Below are 14,732 nucleotides of genomic sequence, written 5' to 3'. Positions count from 1 at the left end.
ACAGTGAATGGCTTTCAGCCAGGATGCACTTTGACAATTGATATATATTCATAACTATTCTAGCCAATGACATCCATTTGAAAAATACCAGTCTATAGTAACTTTGAACAATCAGACCAAGTGCGATCGTTTAGTGGCGATGGGGAAAAAAGGGAAAAAGGATTTCATAATTCTTTCATAATTCAAACCAACAGATGCAGAGGATGGAACACATGAAGGCAGAATACATGTGATGTACACGGTCTGGCTGCAGCAAATCACTCACATCATTTACTGTAACTAAGGCCAGCAGTAATGTGGTAACCCTTGTGACAAGACAAGGGAGGGCAAGTGAATGTCATATACAATTAAAGAAAAGACTCAATAATTAGCTCCTAATTAGGCTGCATCTCTCATGCAGATGAAGTGACTCATTAACAATGTTTGCTTTTGAAACAGAAATGCACTGTCACGACTATTGCGTGACAGCCTTTGTAGCTGAAATGTGGAATGAGAAAACGCCATTAGCCGCTGCAGCTATTGTGCAAAAGGTGTCAGTAATTAGACCCGGTCCTTTGTATCTTTGTGAAAAGTTCAAAATCTGTTACCCAGTCTTGCTACATCCACACTACTACATTTCCATTTTAAAATGCATATTTTTTTTTGCCACATTTACACTGAGCGTCAACAATAATCTGGAGGTTTAGGGCACCGAAAACAGAGGAGTATAACGGAAATAATTTTCCAAAGAATGCTGAAACGTGTTCGTTTTGCATATAATGAGGAATAAATCACCAGCAGAGTGAAAGATGCACAAAAAAAACAACAGTTTAATAACAGTAGCATTGCAGTAGTACAGTTAAAAACAAGATGATGTCCGATTATAGCCTGCACTGCATCAAACCATCATACTGTATCTCTAAGAACTGAGTTTCAACAATCAAGCTTTGCAGCACCTTTCAGCGCCTCTCTGTTCTGTAGCCATGGCTATAAATACATAAAATAATAACCTGTACAGGACGATTACTAACTGAACAAAAATGACGGTAAGGTCTAAAGACATGTCAAACACCTTAAGGTACACAGAAAATTAACATCTACCTCAAGGGTCATGTTTGGACACCTCCGTCATTTGAGACTGTCAATGCCTATTTGCTTGAAATGTGACTGGATAATAGATAAAGATCATCGGGTTGAATGAAAAGTGAACTCTAGGTTTTATGGAGGACAGAAACATTTTCGTGTAGCTTTATTTCAGTTATGTTCCAATTGGTTTTAAATTGGTTTCCATTTACTATTATGTAACCGATTGATTTTCTAAAGCGACAGTGTTGAATTTTGGATGGTTTTCTGCTTTATTTAAAGACCTCGCCTGCTCGGTCAGAAAAGAGAGCATTACAGAAAACAACCTTGCGAGCAATACACAATCATCTACTTGTAACAGGACATTCTAAAATGGTAAAAAGATTTCTTAAAAAGTGGCAGTTAATGTGTGCATCAAGTCCACTTCAAACCTGCGCTGCTGCTGCCAGCAATAATAATACCGTTCCATTTCAAGTGGATGCATTTCAGTGGTGTTTTCATTAAAAGATGGGGGACAGGAGTTTGCCTTATAATTCCCATTCTATGATGGAGCAACACTAAGATAAGCCAGGCGGATGGTGCAATCTAATCTGAACCTCAATGTTTTTTGTCTATGGAAATGACTAGCTTCTTATCGGCAGAGTGGGTTATTTGAGCAGATCCTCACTGTGGCTTAGCGAAGGGACTCAATCACTGCTGCCCAGCGATAGGCCTCACTTTCGTACTCTCCCCGTCTCATCTTTTTATCTGGAAGAGCGGAAATGAAAGGATGGTATCTCATACTCTGGTGTCCTCAGTTCAGGAGACGGAGAGGCACGGACATTTTCCTTTTGGCCTTAGCCGTTGTATGAAAACATGTGGTTTATAAACCTGTGCTCAGTGTGTGTGTGTAAAAACATATGCCGGCAGTTTAGGGACTCTACATTCGCACGGACTAAAGAAAAAAAGCTATTATGAGGTTATTTGTGTTGAGGCTGTCAAAGTGGCATAGAACCATTACATAAATCTAATCACGCTGTGATAACTAGAAGAACATCACGGCTTCAAATCACCAGCGGCTACATTTACAACTCTGTAAAATCAAACTTTTGCACATTTTGGTTGAACAAATACAATTTTAACTAATTTTGTGCTTATCGTCTAGGTTTTCTCTTTTTCTCTACATTGTTCCTGGAGTCATTGAATATACCAGTACTTTTATTTTCTTTATGGGTACATCTACCCAGCCATTGTTAGCAAGATGTTTTCAAACACCCAGAGGAAAGGTTTTTGGTATGGACCAAAGCCAAATGGCACAAACGGAAAGGAATGAGACGGTTTGTGTCTGCTGAAGGTGGATGGAGGAAGTGAACAATGATAGAGAAAGGTTTGGTAAAAGAGCGCTTGCATAGTCAATTAAAGCTAGGCATGTATTTCAGAATATGTTTTGTTACATTGATTGACATTCCTTTTAACATCCCGACAGGAATTCATTGATCAAATGTTATGCTCTGACCAAAAAAAAAAACATTAAGAAGACAACAGTAGGCTTTTTCAATTGCATATTTGTTCTAATCCAACCCATATTTGCTGGTTCTCTGGCTCCTTAAACTTTACCAATGCAGCTTAAACTAAAATGCTGGAGTCATCAGACTCATTAACAAAGGCAATTTGCACGGTAACGCCCCAGAACATTGGTGAAAAATGATGAATCCCCAAGGTTCCATCAACACCCATTTCATGGGGGGGGGATGAGTCGATTCATTTTCTGGTGTAACTGAGAACTAATATATGGAACAACGAAATGAAGGAGTGACTGAAGAACGTAGCCAGCTTGAAGAAGGATGGAGCTCACCTTGACACTGTCTCCCTTTGTCAGTATGTCCCAGAGTGTGTGCTGAAACTTGGTAAGATCCATCTGATGGCCTCCTCTCAACAAGGCCTGCGGGGGTTAAGAGGGTAAGAGGACATTCTTAATCAAAGTATGATAAATACTGTGAGCAGATGAAGTCACATAGCACACATACAAAATCAATGTGCTAACACAGTATATAAATCAAACGCAGCCTCTGTATCTTTATGGGCTCTCAACACGTCAGGTTCGCTCTTCTCTTGTAAATTCTTTATACATCCCAATACACAACCTGGACCATAAGAGTACCCATCTCCTCAAAAGCACGTATACTTTCTGACACATATCTTAAGATGCACACAGAGTGGCTGCTAGCCCCACAGGTATGGTCTTATAAAAAGTGCATTATATAACTGATAAACTGCATATCATCAATCTCCCCATTCAGCTCAACCTCCCAATAATCCCCGCTGCCATATCTGCTTATCTATTCAAGCCTCTCTCATTAAATCAGTTTTCACAGCCAAACGGAAGAAGTTTACTGCTTATAGAAGTCAAATACCATTAATCACTGGGTAGGTTGTACTTATACAGATATACTGCATGTTTTAATTCACTGGAGGACAAACGCATCGTTCTTCCCATCTGAATAAACCCCCTGCAGGAAGAAGAGAGAAATTTGACAAGCAAATTAATCAGCTGCCTTTCGCCAGCTGAAATGGAAGTCAGTGAGGCGATGCCTACCAGTAGATGCCCATCAGTCACAGGACCTTGTGCAAGGCCTGTAAAAGCAGAATGTGCAGCACACTGGGAGGTAAAGGCTGGGGACGGAGGGGTGGAAGGTGGTGCAGCTTTCAGTGCTTATTCATCTGAAACCGTGTCCCCTGGAAGCCGTTTTGGCAGCGATGTATCACAGCAGGCAGTGACCTTTAAATACTATGCACAATTAAGCTAAGCTAATAAACACGACTGTGGATCTAGACATTTGTACCGGGAGGCAGGTGCTGTGAATCACATTGGACGTGTGCGGGGAAAACTTCTGTTGTGCTTAGGTCGTCTGTCCGAAGCCAAATTGAAATGTGTTTGTTTGAAACCCATACAAAATATGCTGTGTGCACAGAGAGGAAATGAGCCGAATACTGCCAAAGTTCACCATTTGTAATACAGTATGCAGTCTTTATCGTGAGTTCGACCTTTGATAAACAATAAGCAAAGGTGTGGTTGGACAGTGAGATTCTGTACTGAAGTAATTAGTTGATAAATCCATTAGTCAATTGACAGATAATCCATCTGCAAGCATTTTGAGTATTAATTAATCATTCAAGTAATTCAACAAGCAAAAATGTCAAATGTTGCTGTTCTTTTACATTTTTAATTCGGGATCGAATGTGATAATTTTTCTATTCAATAGAAATTCCATTCAGTTTATTTTATATAGCCCAACATCACAAATACAAGTTTGCCTCGGAGGGCTTTACAATCTCCTACCAGTTGGACGTGCCTGGAAAACCTCTAATGGGAGGCATCCAGGAGGCATCCTGACTAGATGCCCGAACCACCTCAGCTGTATCCTTTCGACACGAAGGAGCAGCGACTCGACTCCAAGCTCCCCCCTGATGTCCGAGCTCCTTACTCTATCTCTAAGGCTGAGCCCGGCCACCCTATGGAGGAAGCTCATTTCGGCCGCTTGTATCCGAGATCTCGTTCTTTCGGTCACGACCCAGAGTTCGTGACCATAGGTGAGGGTTGGAACATAGACCGACCAGTAAATGGAGAGCTTTGCCTTCCGGCTCAGCTCCCTCTTCACCAAGACGGACCGGTACAGCGCCTGTTTTACAGCTGCAGCCGCACCGATCCGCCTGTCGATCTCCCGCTCCACTTTACCCTCACTCGTGAACAAGACCCCGAGATACTTGAACTCCTTCGCTTGGGGTAGGCAGTTTGTCCCCACCTGGAGGGAGCAATCCACCGGTTTCCGGCAGAGCACCATGGCCTCAGATTTGGAGGCGCTAACTCTCATCCCTGCCGCTTCACACTCGGCTGCAAAACGCCCCAGTGAATGCTGGAGGTCACGGTCCGAGGAGGCAAACAGGACCACATCATCCGCGAACAGCAGAGAGGCGATCCCGAGACTCCCGAACCGGATCCTCTCCGCCCCCTGGCTGCGCCTAGATATCCTGTCCATGAAGGTCACGAACAGGACCGGTGATAAAGGGCAGCTCTGGCGGAGGCCAACACCGGTCGGAGCCTCCATTCCAGCACCCTGGCATAAGCTTTTCCCGGGAGGCTGAGCAGTGTGCCTCGGGATCCCCCAGAATGAGCTGGAAAGTGTTGCGGGTGAGAGGGAAGCCTGGGTCGGCCTGCTGAACCTGCTGCCACCGCGACCCGACCCTGGAGAAGTGGCTGATAATGGATGGATGGATGGCTTTACAATCTGTACACATGACATCCCTGTCCCGGGACCTCACATCAGATCAGGAAAAACTCCCCCATTTTTCACTCCCAAAGTGTCAAACTGTCTTTGTCATGATCATTTTTCAAATATAAAAACTAAACAAACTCTGGCTAACCACAAAGGGAAAAGGTGTGATTTGCAAACCAAAATGCCAAGACAAGTCAAAATAAACCTTAAAAATGGTCAGATCTTCACCGTGTAACATACCTGTAGCTTTAAGAGAAGTTATATAAATGTTGTCTTGTGGTTAAATTGCACATTAAGCATCTATCACTTGTATGTAGCAGGACGCCCAGTTAGTTTTCAAACTGCATCTAAACTGCAATTTTTGAGAGATTTGACCCGTGTAATGAGAAAGTTCACCAGCAATTCCGACAAATAAACTCAACAGTTGATTTAGTCGAACTAGCGCGAGGGCTGATATAACAGGATGCGGAGATATTGCCTTCCAGAAAGCGGGAGAAAAGAGAGGAAAGATCAAATAACATTGCTGCATACTGTGTTATGTTATTTGATAGATCGAGCTAGTCCCAGAAGCACAGTTCTACCAATACCATTTATATCTACCTGGCAAGAGAATATTGGGTTTCTAGTTATGAAATGCACCTTGCAAATATGCGGAAGCAGTACAAACAAAAAAGATGAGACATCTAATACTATGATCTTACACAACTGAAAATATTACCACTTCCATGCAGTATTATTAAAGCACATACAGTATAGGTGTGTGCATACTGGATGTACACACAAGCACGGGCAGAAAGACGCATGTAATAAAGCTGCGTTGTCACTCGTTTTGGGCTTTTATCCTCAGCTGAGTATCGGGCGATACAATGACAGCAGGTGAGCATGTTGTTCAGAGAGGAAAGTTCTCGCTAGTGATCCCCCTTTCAAGCCCTTTGACAGACGAGGACAGAAACAACAACCAAAATAATAGAAGTCAGTTTCAGATTTCCCAAGGTAGCAAGAACACTGGTCCTCTCAGCTGATACCGAAAGGTACATAATATATCCCCGAGTCCGAAGGTCCAGTTGGAAGCCCAAGTGGTTTTCACGAAACCATACAGTGTGATTTCAGCTTGGGCCTTTCTGGAAAAAAATGAGACTCAAATCTCCAGTTGTATTTGGTGATTAGAGATTATTCAGGCCAACCTGAAGTGATGAAGGCAGCCTCCAACCCCAGCAGTGGTAAACTATACTTCAGCCTAAGAACCTGAGTCATGTGAAAGATAAAGGAAAGAAATGTCCCCACATTTGCCAATGAAACAACAAAAAGCAACTGAGGGAAGAGGTAGCAGACTAATTGCTGACACTTTATTAGAATGTAACTGGTTAAAGTGAGCTTTTTACTAACTAAATGCATGATGACAGTAATTGTGATTTAGACATCAATGTTACAGCCCTGAAGCTGATAAACCGCATAATAATCTTGCAATGCACCAGCCTGATTAGGCCACGCGAAGCAAAGTAATTAGGTAAAGCAAATCAAACTTAATACGCTAAATCTTTTTAGCTAACTTCTCTTAGATCTGCGGAGGCATCATCTTAAAGGGAAACACTGATCCAGTTGAGCTTTCAGCAGCTTATCCATCATTTGTTTGCTTATTCAAACTACTGCTTGTACATATCTTAGTGTTCTGTATGTCGCTTGAAGTGAGAATACAATTATTTGCTTTTAGACTCAGAATCCAATGAAACTTCAAATGGACTCCAAAAGAAAGTGTCTAAACTTTCAGGCTACAAATATCTTTCATAGATTAAAATGATCCCTGTGGCATTTATTTACCTGTGATAACGCGTCACCATCAGCTCTAACTTCAATTAAACAGCACACCTACTGCATCATTCCAGCAAAGCTCAATTTCAGCCTTTTAATGATGTACAAATCAGGTGTTGTTGAGATTATTTTGCCATGCTAATGAACAGTGCCTCTTTCCTTAAAATAAAAGCAACAAGACAGGCAATTGGATCAATATATAGCATCACAGTCTATATTTTGCTCAGTATCCGGGCCCAGGGAACATTTCATAAAGGCCATAGGGTCGGCTTATCACGGAGCTAAATGCCAATGTAATTATTAGTGTCTGGAGATAGTGGAAAGGGAGGCACATCCTGCGGCAGTACACATATTTAATTAATAAATGTCACTCTGTAGAGGGAGTGGAGGGGGGAGTGTGTGAGAGAAAAGGGAAAGAAGCAGGAAGCGATGGAGTCAGAGTGACAACAATACTGATCCTGACTTAAGTGCACAGCCACACAACCAGACCCGGTACATGTAGAAATGCACTCAATAGCAAAACACAGGAGACGGAGATTATACAATAATATAATCAGGTTCTTAGTTCAACCTTATTCTCTATAGTTGCTTTATTTATTAGGAAGTATCCAAGTGTTTTCACTACGAATGTCACTTGCATACCTTGCAAAAATTATGGCCATTGTGGTTCAGTTCAGAAAATAATGTGATGCTCAATTAGTATAAAGGGCAAAATCTGTAAATGCTTTATATACAATCCTTAACATTAAAAAAGTAACGGACAGCCATCAGCGCATTAAAATGAAGCCCTGATGGTCAATGTTGCCGATCTGGGTGATTAGGCTATGCCTGTGCCAGCTCCTATTAGAAACTATGAAACACATTTGTATAATAATCAACATAATTTCTTGGAGACAAGGTTGAAATTGTTTCATTGAAGCATCATTCTTGGGAAGAACATTTCCAATTATAGAAGTCCGCTCTTCCCTGGGTGTTGCCTTTGATGTGTGATTGACAGCTCAATTAATTGGCTGGCTGGACTTGAAAGAACAGGTCAGCTGTACATGGAATATTACACGTGCAGTTTGACATTTTCCCCCATAAAAAGCAATGGATTCCGAGTGACGATGGCAACAAATATCTGCATCTATGCATAACACATTTCATACCGGCCTCAAAACCAATAGGGTTTAGTAAACAAGAACTGACACAGGACTGTGTTAATATATTTGAGCATACTGAGGATTTTCCCTAAATATGCATCACACACACTGTTTGGGAAAAAATCAAATCTATGAAAATGTGGTTTTATAATCTTTATGGCTCGTCTAAAAAGGTAAACAAAGCCTTGTGAATTGGAATCAAGATAATGACTTATGTGCTCTGCTATTGTATTATTCCATATGTAATCTAATCTCAGTTGGTTTCTGTTTCACCGTTCTGCTTGGAGGTACCCACCAATCAAAGTGGCTCATTATTCTGCGAATTCTGCTGATGAACCCACTTTTTTGTGTGTCTGTAAGAGGACGATTGAGATAAACGGATATTTCAAAGTCGGCATACAAAAAATATCTTCTCCTAGCATTTTGGCCTTTCCAGTCGGCAAACATTTCTGGTATTTGAACAACGGTGACGCCAAACGGTTCGACCCAAGTTTACCGAAATAAATGCAGAGACAGGAGAGCTGCGCACTCATGCCACTGCTGTTCAGTGGCAGAAATCTGAGTCCTGTCTTTCTTTGGTGAAGGTAAAAGGGGTCAGGTGTGCTGTCTCTTTGCTTTTCCTGCTGTCAAGGAGTATGCACACAACAGGCAGCTTGTCACGCAGGACGCAAGTCTCCATGATGCCCCCACGCTACGTTCTCGCTCCTTGCCCCCTCGAACACAACCCCCCCATCTTGGAGTGCTACTTGAGTCAGGACTACACCTGGGACCCTCTCACATCGATGCCATTTCTGTCATTGGATCAGCTGCTGACTACAGCCCTATATCTGCCGTCTTTTGCTCGCTGCCCACGCATAAACTCTGAACTACCTAGAGAACAGAAAAGGACGTCGAGGCAGCTAAGAAAAAAGAAAATAGATCAAGCTAGTGGAAAGCTGCAAAAAAAATAATCTTGAACTGTTTCTTATGTAACCATTTTTATCCCTCTTACACATGTCTTCTGAAGGCGACACTACTCGGCACACAGAAGTGGGTATCCTTATTTGGAAACAATAGCAGGCGTGCTTCTAAAGGCAACCGGTAAGCTATTGCAAAGCAGATGCTTTTTTCTCGCGCCCATCAATTTAACACCTACACCTCCCCTCCCCTCTCCTCTCCTCTCCTCCTTCATGCTGGCTTTGGCTCATCAGTTCTAAATGGCACAAGGCTTTTCTTGCATTGTTCTTTTGACTCACTTGGAGGACGAGAAATGTCTCTGCTGGAGTAACGGCTCTATCACGCCTTAATCATCAATAGGTTGGGTCAGCACAGACAAAAAGAATAAAGCCTGGCAAGAAAACGGAACAAAAAGACACATTGTTGCAGTATGTGAAGACTCACTGGATTCTTATACATTTGTAGAGGCAATTATATTTCAGAGAGTCTGTAAAAACAGGATGAAGATTTGGAAACAATTTTTTTTTTTTGTCTGAATCTTGCGCTCTACAGAATTGCAAGGGAAAAAGCCATCTGTGTCTGACTCTTATCCCTGGCTTCTCCAGAGCCTGGATGAGTCTGAGCCAGCAAATGTCAGTCGGATAAAGACCAAGCCTGACAGACAGACACAGGAGTTTTGTCATTCTGTGTGTCATCCCTTTGCTAGCAAGCCCAATCTTTGCCGGTCTCAAAAGCCACGAGTTGATGGGGGAAGGAAACATTCTCAGGGTGAACGTCAGGTTGTGTAACTCCTCCGAGCGCCACGATAGCTGAAACGTTGAGGACGTGCACTATTCTGGTGCCCCTGCGGCCTTTGAGAGCTTTCATTAATGTCTCATGAGCTGCAGGGTGGGGTCACCATGGAAACACAAAACACGTCAACCGGTTCAACACAAAAGGATATGAGGCTCCTCAACAACATGTTCTTCCAAGAGCCAGTGTTCTGTGTGGGGTCAGAGGATATTAGATGTGACTTAATATTTAAAAATTAAACACGGAACTATGCTTCAGTCTGATACTATAGTATTGTTTAGTTTCAGTAGAATATTTTTGTGATTATCGGTCATATTAAGGGTCATTGTTTAACGAAGTTAGCATTGGTCAAATAAATTATTCTGAACAAAATATTTTTTTTCAAAGTTTTACATATCCGATGTGTTGCAGTTGGATGTTTTTACGTGCATGTTTTAGAAAACTCAGCATCAACATCTAAAAACTATTAATATTAAAAAGGTGAAGCTGGGTCTTTTTTTCTCGTAATTATGGCCATTCTACTGTATCATAGATACATGTGCAGTTAGCTACAGAGCTAATCCAGGGAACTTCGTTCTGCGTTTATTTTAGTTTGGAGTCAGGCATTCCTGCACTGGAATGAAATTGCCTTCCCAGGAAACTATGCAGCATGTAATACAGCAATTCACTTTTTGCAAATGATATATCAGCCTTTCTGCTTACTGTACACTCTCCAACAGCCGTATCGGAGCTGTATGACGTTACTGCTAATGCACACCCTAAACAAAACACCCCCCCCCAAAAAAAAAATCACACACTCGTCGCAGCAGGTTAGCGCTGATTATGATCGTTCATCAAAAACCACCAAGAAAACAAGACAACCCCTTTTTGACCTGAGCAAGTAAACTAACTTGATGTGACCAGGACAGAGATCTGCTTTGAGAGAAAAACTAGTCGCGCAGTGCACAACATGAAACGCAACTCGTTAAGTTGACCTGCACATGATGAAACGCAACTCGTTAAGTTGACCTGCACATGATGAAACGCAACTCGTTAAGTTGACCTGCACATGATGAAATGCAACTCGTTAAGTTGACCTGCACATGATGAAACGCAACTCGTTAAGTTGACCTCCTTGGTTCTATTCCTGACAAAGTAGCTGCTGGAGGGTTTTCCTGCAGTATTAAACCACACTTGTTGTGACCACAAGAAGCCACAGGTGTTATCAAATGAACCAGAACTGACTTTCAAATTGCGATACTGACTTTTACTATATCACCCACCCCAACTACACTGTAAAATGAAATGCTTGTACATAAAATAAGCCGATTATCCACTTTGTGTCATTAGCATAATTTAAGAATAATCCCTCTAAAATGTTCCAGAAATGCAAGGGGAGTATTTAAAGACTGCTCACACTGCTAAAACTTTCATTCCTTTCTTGTGATACGGAACAATATCACTGATCAATGCTTTCACTTGGGAAGCCCTGGCATGGATTGGCCCAGAGGAAACCGATGTCTAGTCTTCCTGGACGTTGCTCAATGCACAGTGTGTAGCCTGTTCTTGGGAGGTGCCGTTACAGAGGAGCAACATCAATAGTATTTGTCAAGTGGTTCAAGCTGATAAGAATACAAACGATTGCCTTGAGCTTGCTTTAAGGCTGGTTTGTCAGCACAGCTTGTAAGACAGAATTTTCAGTGATGGAGTCAAAGCGGTAGAAACACAGCTGTGTGATTCAACTTCCTTAAGTCTGACAAGTGTTGCATTTTCTTTTTTTTCTTTACACATGTCCCTATCTACTATTGTGTTTTCCAGACTGAGACAAACTGTAAATAGAAAGTAAGTAAATAAATAAAGAAACTGGCAGAGTGGGTAAACTAATAAAGACATAGAGGTAGATGAATAACACACCTCTTGATATAAAGAGACCTTTTTCAGGGCTTGGAGGAGCATTAAATGATGCCTCTTCACTTTGCTCCTAGCCTCTCCTGCCTTTGACCTCCCACTGGTCCCATTACTTGTGCCACACATGCAACCTCGAGCGCATCCAATCACTGCAGTTACATAACAAAAGACGAGTGCGGAGGAAGATTAGAGGTGCAGAGGAAGAGGGTAAGGCAAGAGATTGAAGAGTGTCAGGTGTGCAGCCTGAAACAAAAAGTCTTTCACAGTTACCGCCCAAATCACTCTCTGGGCCCCTCCGCCGCCTCCCACGCACTGTCCTCCCATCATCTCAAAAGAACATGACACAAAACAGCGAATTTTAGCAGGTCAGCTTTCTCTACCTCAGTTCTACAAACCGCATATCACTCCACCTCAGGTTTCAGCCTGTCATTTCGCATTATATAGCTTGAAAGCGCTCCAGCTGGGGAGCAAAAACATGGCACGTTTGATGGGAGGTGATGAACGGTACTGATGGGGGGGGGGGTAAAGGCGCAGACAACCCCCTTCTCGGCCTCAGCCCACCAGCCTCATATACCCAGCAGGCTTTTAACACAAGAGCATAATCTTGTTGGAATACACAAACAGATATGCAAACCCCACATAAGGCTGCCCAGTCTTTACTACTATGATTCTGGTCGCCTGCACATGCCTATACTTTTACCATCTATGACTGAGATAATTAAGTGTAAGCCGTGTACGATTTTCCTTTGCTACTGTGTAATCCACAAGCAAACACAGCGTGGTATGGCAAGCCTGTGCATACACTGTAAAGTGCCATGGCCCATATCCCTCGTCAGTTCAGTACGACTGGAACCTTAAGTGCAACTTAGGTCTGCACGTATCAGACCTCAAGGTTACTCATTGACGTAAGAGCCTACATTGCTCCAAATAAAGACATTGCAGAGAGTGTACACAGTGTAAAAAAACAAAATACGTTTGTAGTCTCATAGCTCTCCTCAGAACACGCACACATTAAATCCTAGTCATTGCAAGCGTTACACAAAACAAACCATCAAATGCATAAGAAGGGAAATTCTTGGAGGCAGATGAGAATAGTTCAATTCTGAACAAGAGGGATCTCTCAACGTTTTTTTTTTGAGAGAGCGAGGCAGAAAAACAGCACCAGAGGCCCAGCCCATGACAAAACAAAGAGATTAAATGACCTGTGAATGTGACTTTCCATTTCTCCATTAGCTCGCACTCAGCTTAGAGGCCTGCTGCCCCCTTCTGGAGGCTGTGGCGACGTCGTCGAGCAAGCTGTGCTGTGACGCCGGCCTTCCCGTTAGCGTGGCAGTGAATTCAATTACAACCTTTGCGGTCTTTTGGGGTCGATGAAATGTGCTACTATTACAGTCATGGTTACATCTAGACTCTAGATGTATTAAACAGATTATGTGCAATATTCTATGGGGAGTCAAATCCCCATTATAATCTGTATATAACACTTTAAAAGCCTACACACCAATTAAATATGCATCACTAAATCTCATTCACCGAATGCACATCCGGTGAAGATCCTAATTATTGCCTTTGAGATTTAAAAACTAAAATTAAAAAAAACAGAATACACATATGCTGGTCCCGCTCTGAAGGGAGATTTTTAAGTGTTGGCTGAGGCCAAATGTCAACCAGCCCAAACAGATGGTGTGAGGAGCGGCTGGCCTCGGTTGGTAGTGAGTGACTCGGGGTGGGAGGGCAACGCGAGGCGCCGGGTGTTTGTTTTCTGCGTATCAGTGGATGTTGTGAACATCAAGAGAGCTCAATGTTGTTGCCAAGATAGAAAGGTGAAGCCGCGTCTGGTCTGCTTGCTTTGCAGGTGCTTTCTGGCTGTGTGGCACTGTCAGTCTGTCACTCACTATGACGGACAAAATGACAGAGATGGATAAATGGCATCAGCAAGGTTTTAGCTGTAATCATGTTCGGGGAAGTATTTAGACAACTTATACGGAGATTTTTTTTTTTTTTTTTAGCAATTCATTTGTCTTTTGTATTTTTTTTTTACGATGCAGGAGATTCTGGTCGGTAAAAATCACGATTTCCCAGAACTCAACATCACCTACTCAACTACAGAACATTGTTCCTGGTGTTTAAAGTAACACAATGGTGATTGAGCCCCACTGATGAAGGCTCTTCCATTTGCAGTGTAACGACAATCTCTGGGAGGTGAAAGCCCAAAATGTATCTGCAATTACTGCTTAAAGAGAACAAAGCGGAGATCTTTGAGATTGTATCTGGAAAATGGCGACTTGATTGTCAAAACTGTTGTTGTCAGCGACAACCCATTGTTTCATCACTAAATACTTTATTTTATCTGTATTTATTTGTTCAAAGTACTCGTTAATATTTAATTTTTTAAGTGTTAAGTTCTTTGACAACTGGGCCAACTCCCATTAGCTGGTAGAGATCATGCGGTATGGTCAAGGCTCAAGAACAGCTACTAAAATCTAAATTAAAGTGACACAGTTTAGTCAACTACTCAATATAAAACTGGTTTTACATCACATTAGTTTACAGCACAGTATGTAGACATCTAACCAGTCCGAATGAGAATAAAACACAACTTCAAAGCGGTTTCTTTTTTGAAGTTGAATATTGAGGGCTATTACCATACAGGATTTCTTGAAGCTAGTTATTCCCTTTGTCCACGCACCACTACATCCCAGCTATACTGTCTTCCTTTCTGCCTCGTTACCAACTAATGACAGCTCTTCTGGAACCCCTAAGGTTTTGCAAATATTATCAAACTATGAAAAAATAAAAGCGAGATTTACATTCCCACTAGCAAGCGGTTATGGGGGATTCCCAACCTCCC

At 42.2% G+C, this 14,732-nt stretch overlaps 1 protein-coding gene across 1 annotated transcript in view; it reads right to left on the bottom strand.

Moving 5' to 3' along the window:
• LOC306734112 (glucosidase 2 subunit beta-like) overlaps positions 1–14,732 on the bottom strand; it is a gene marked incomplete at its 5' end in the record, with an annotated part of 107,554 nt that overhangs the window by 68,641 nt on the left and 24,181 nt on the right. The window contains one exon of the mRNA XM_079215445.1: positions 2,897–2,983. Within this exon, the coding sequence (XP_079071571.1) occupies positions 2,897–2,983 (87 nt within the window). The remainder of the gene's footprint in view (positions 1–2,896; positions 2,984–14,732) is intronic.

The sequence above is a fragment of the Taurulus bubalis genome, assembly GCF_910589615.1.
Source record: "Taurulus bubalis genome assembly, chromosome: 3".
In the NCBI taxonomy this organism is placed as follows: domain Eukaryota; kingdom Metazoa; phylum Chordata; class Actinopteri; order Perciformes; family Cottidae; genus Taurulus; species Taurulus bubalis.
Note: the sequence above shows the minus strand (reverse complement) of the source record. Positions and strands in the feature narration are given on the sequence as shown.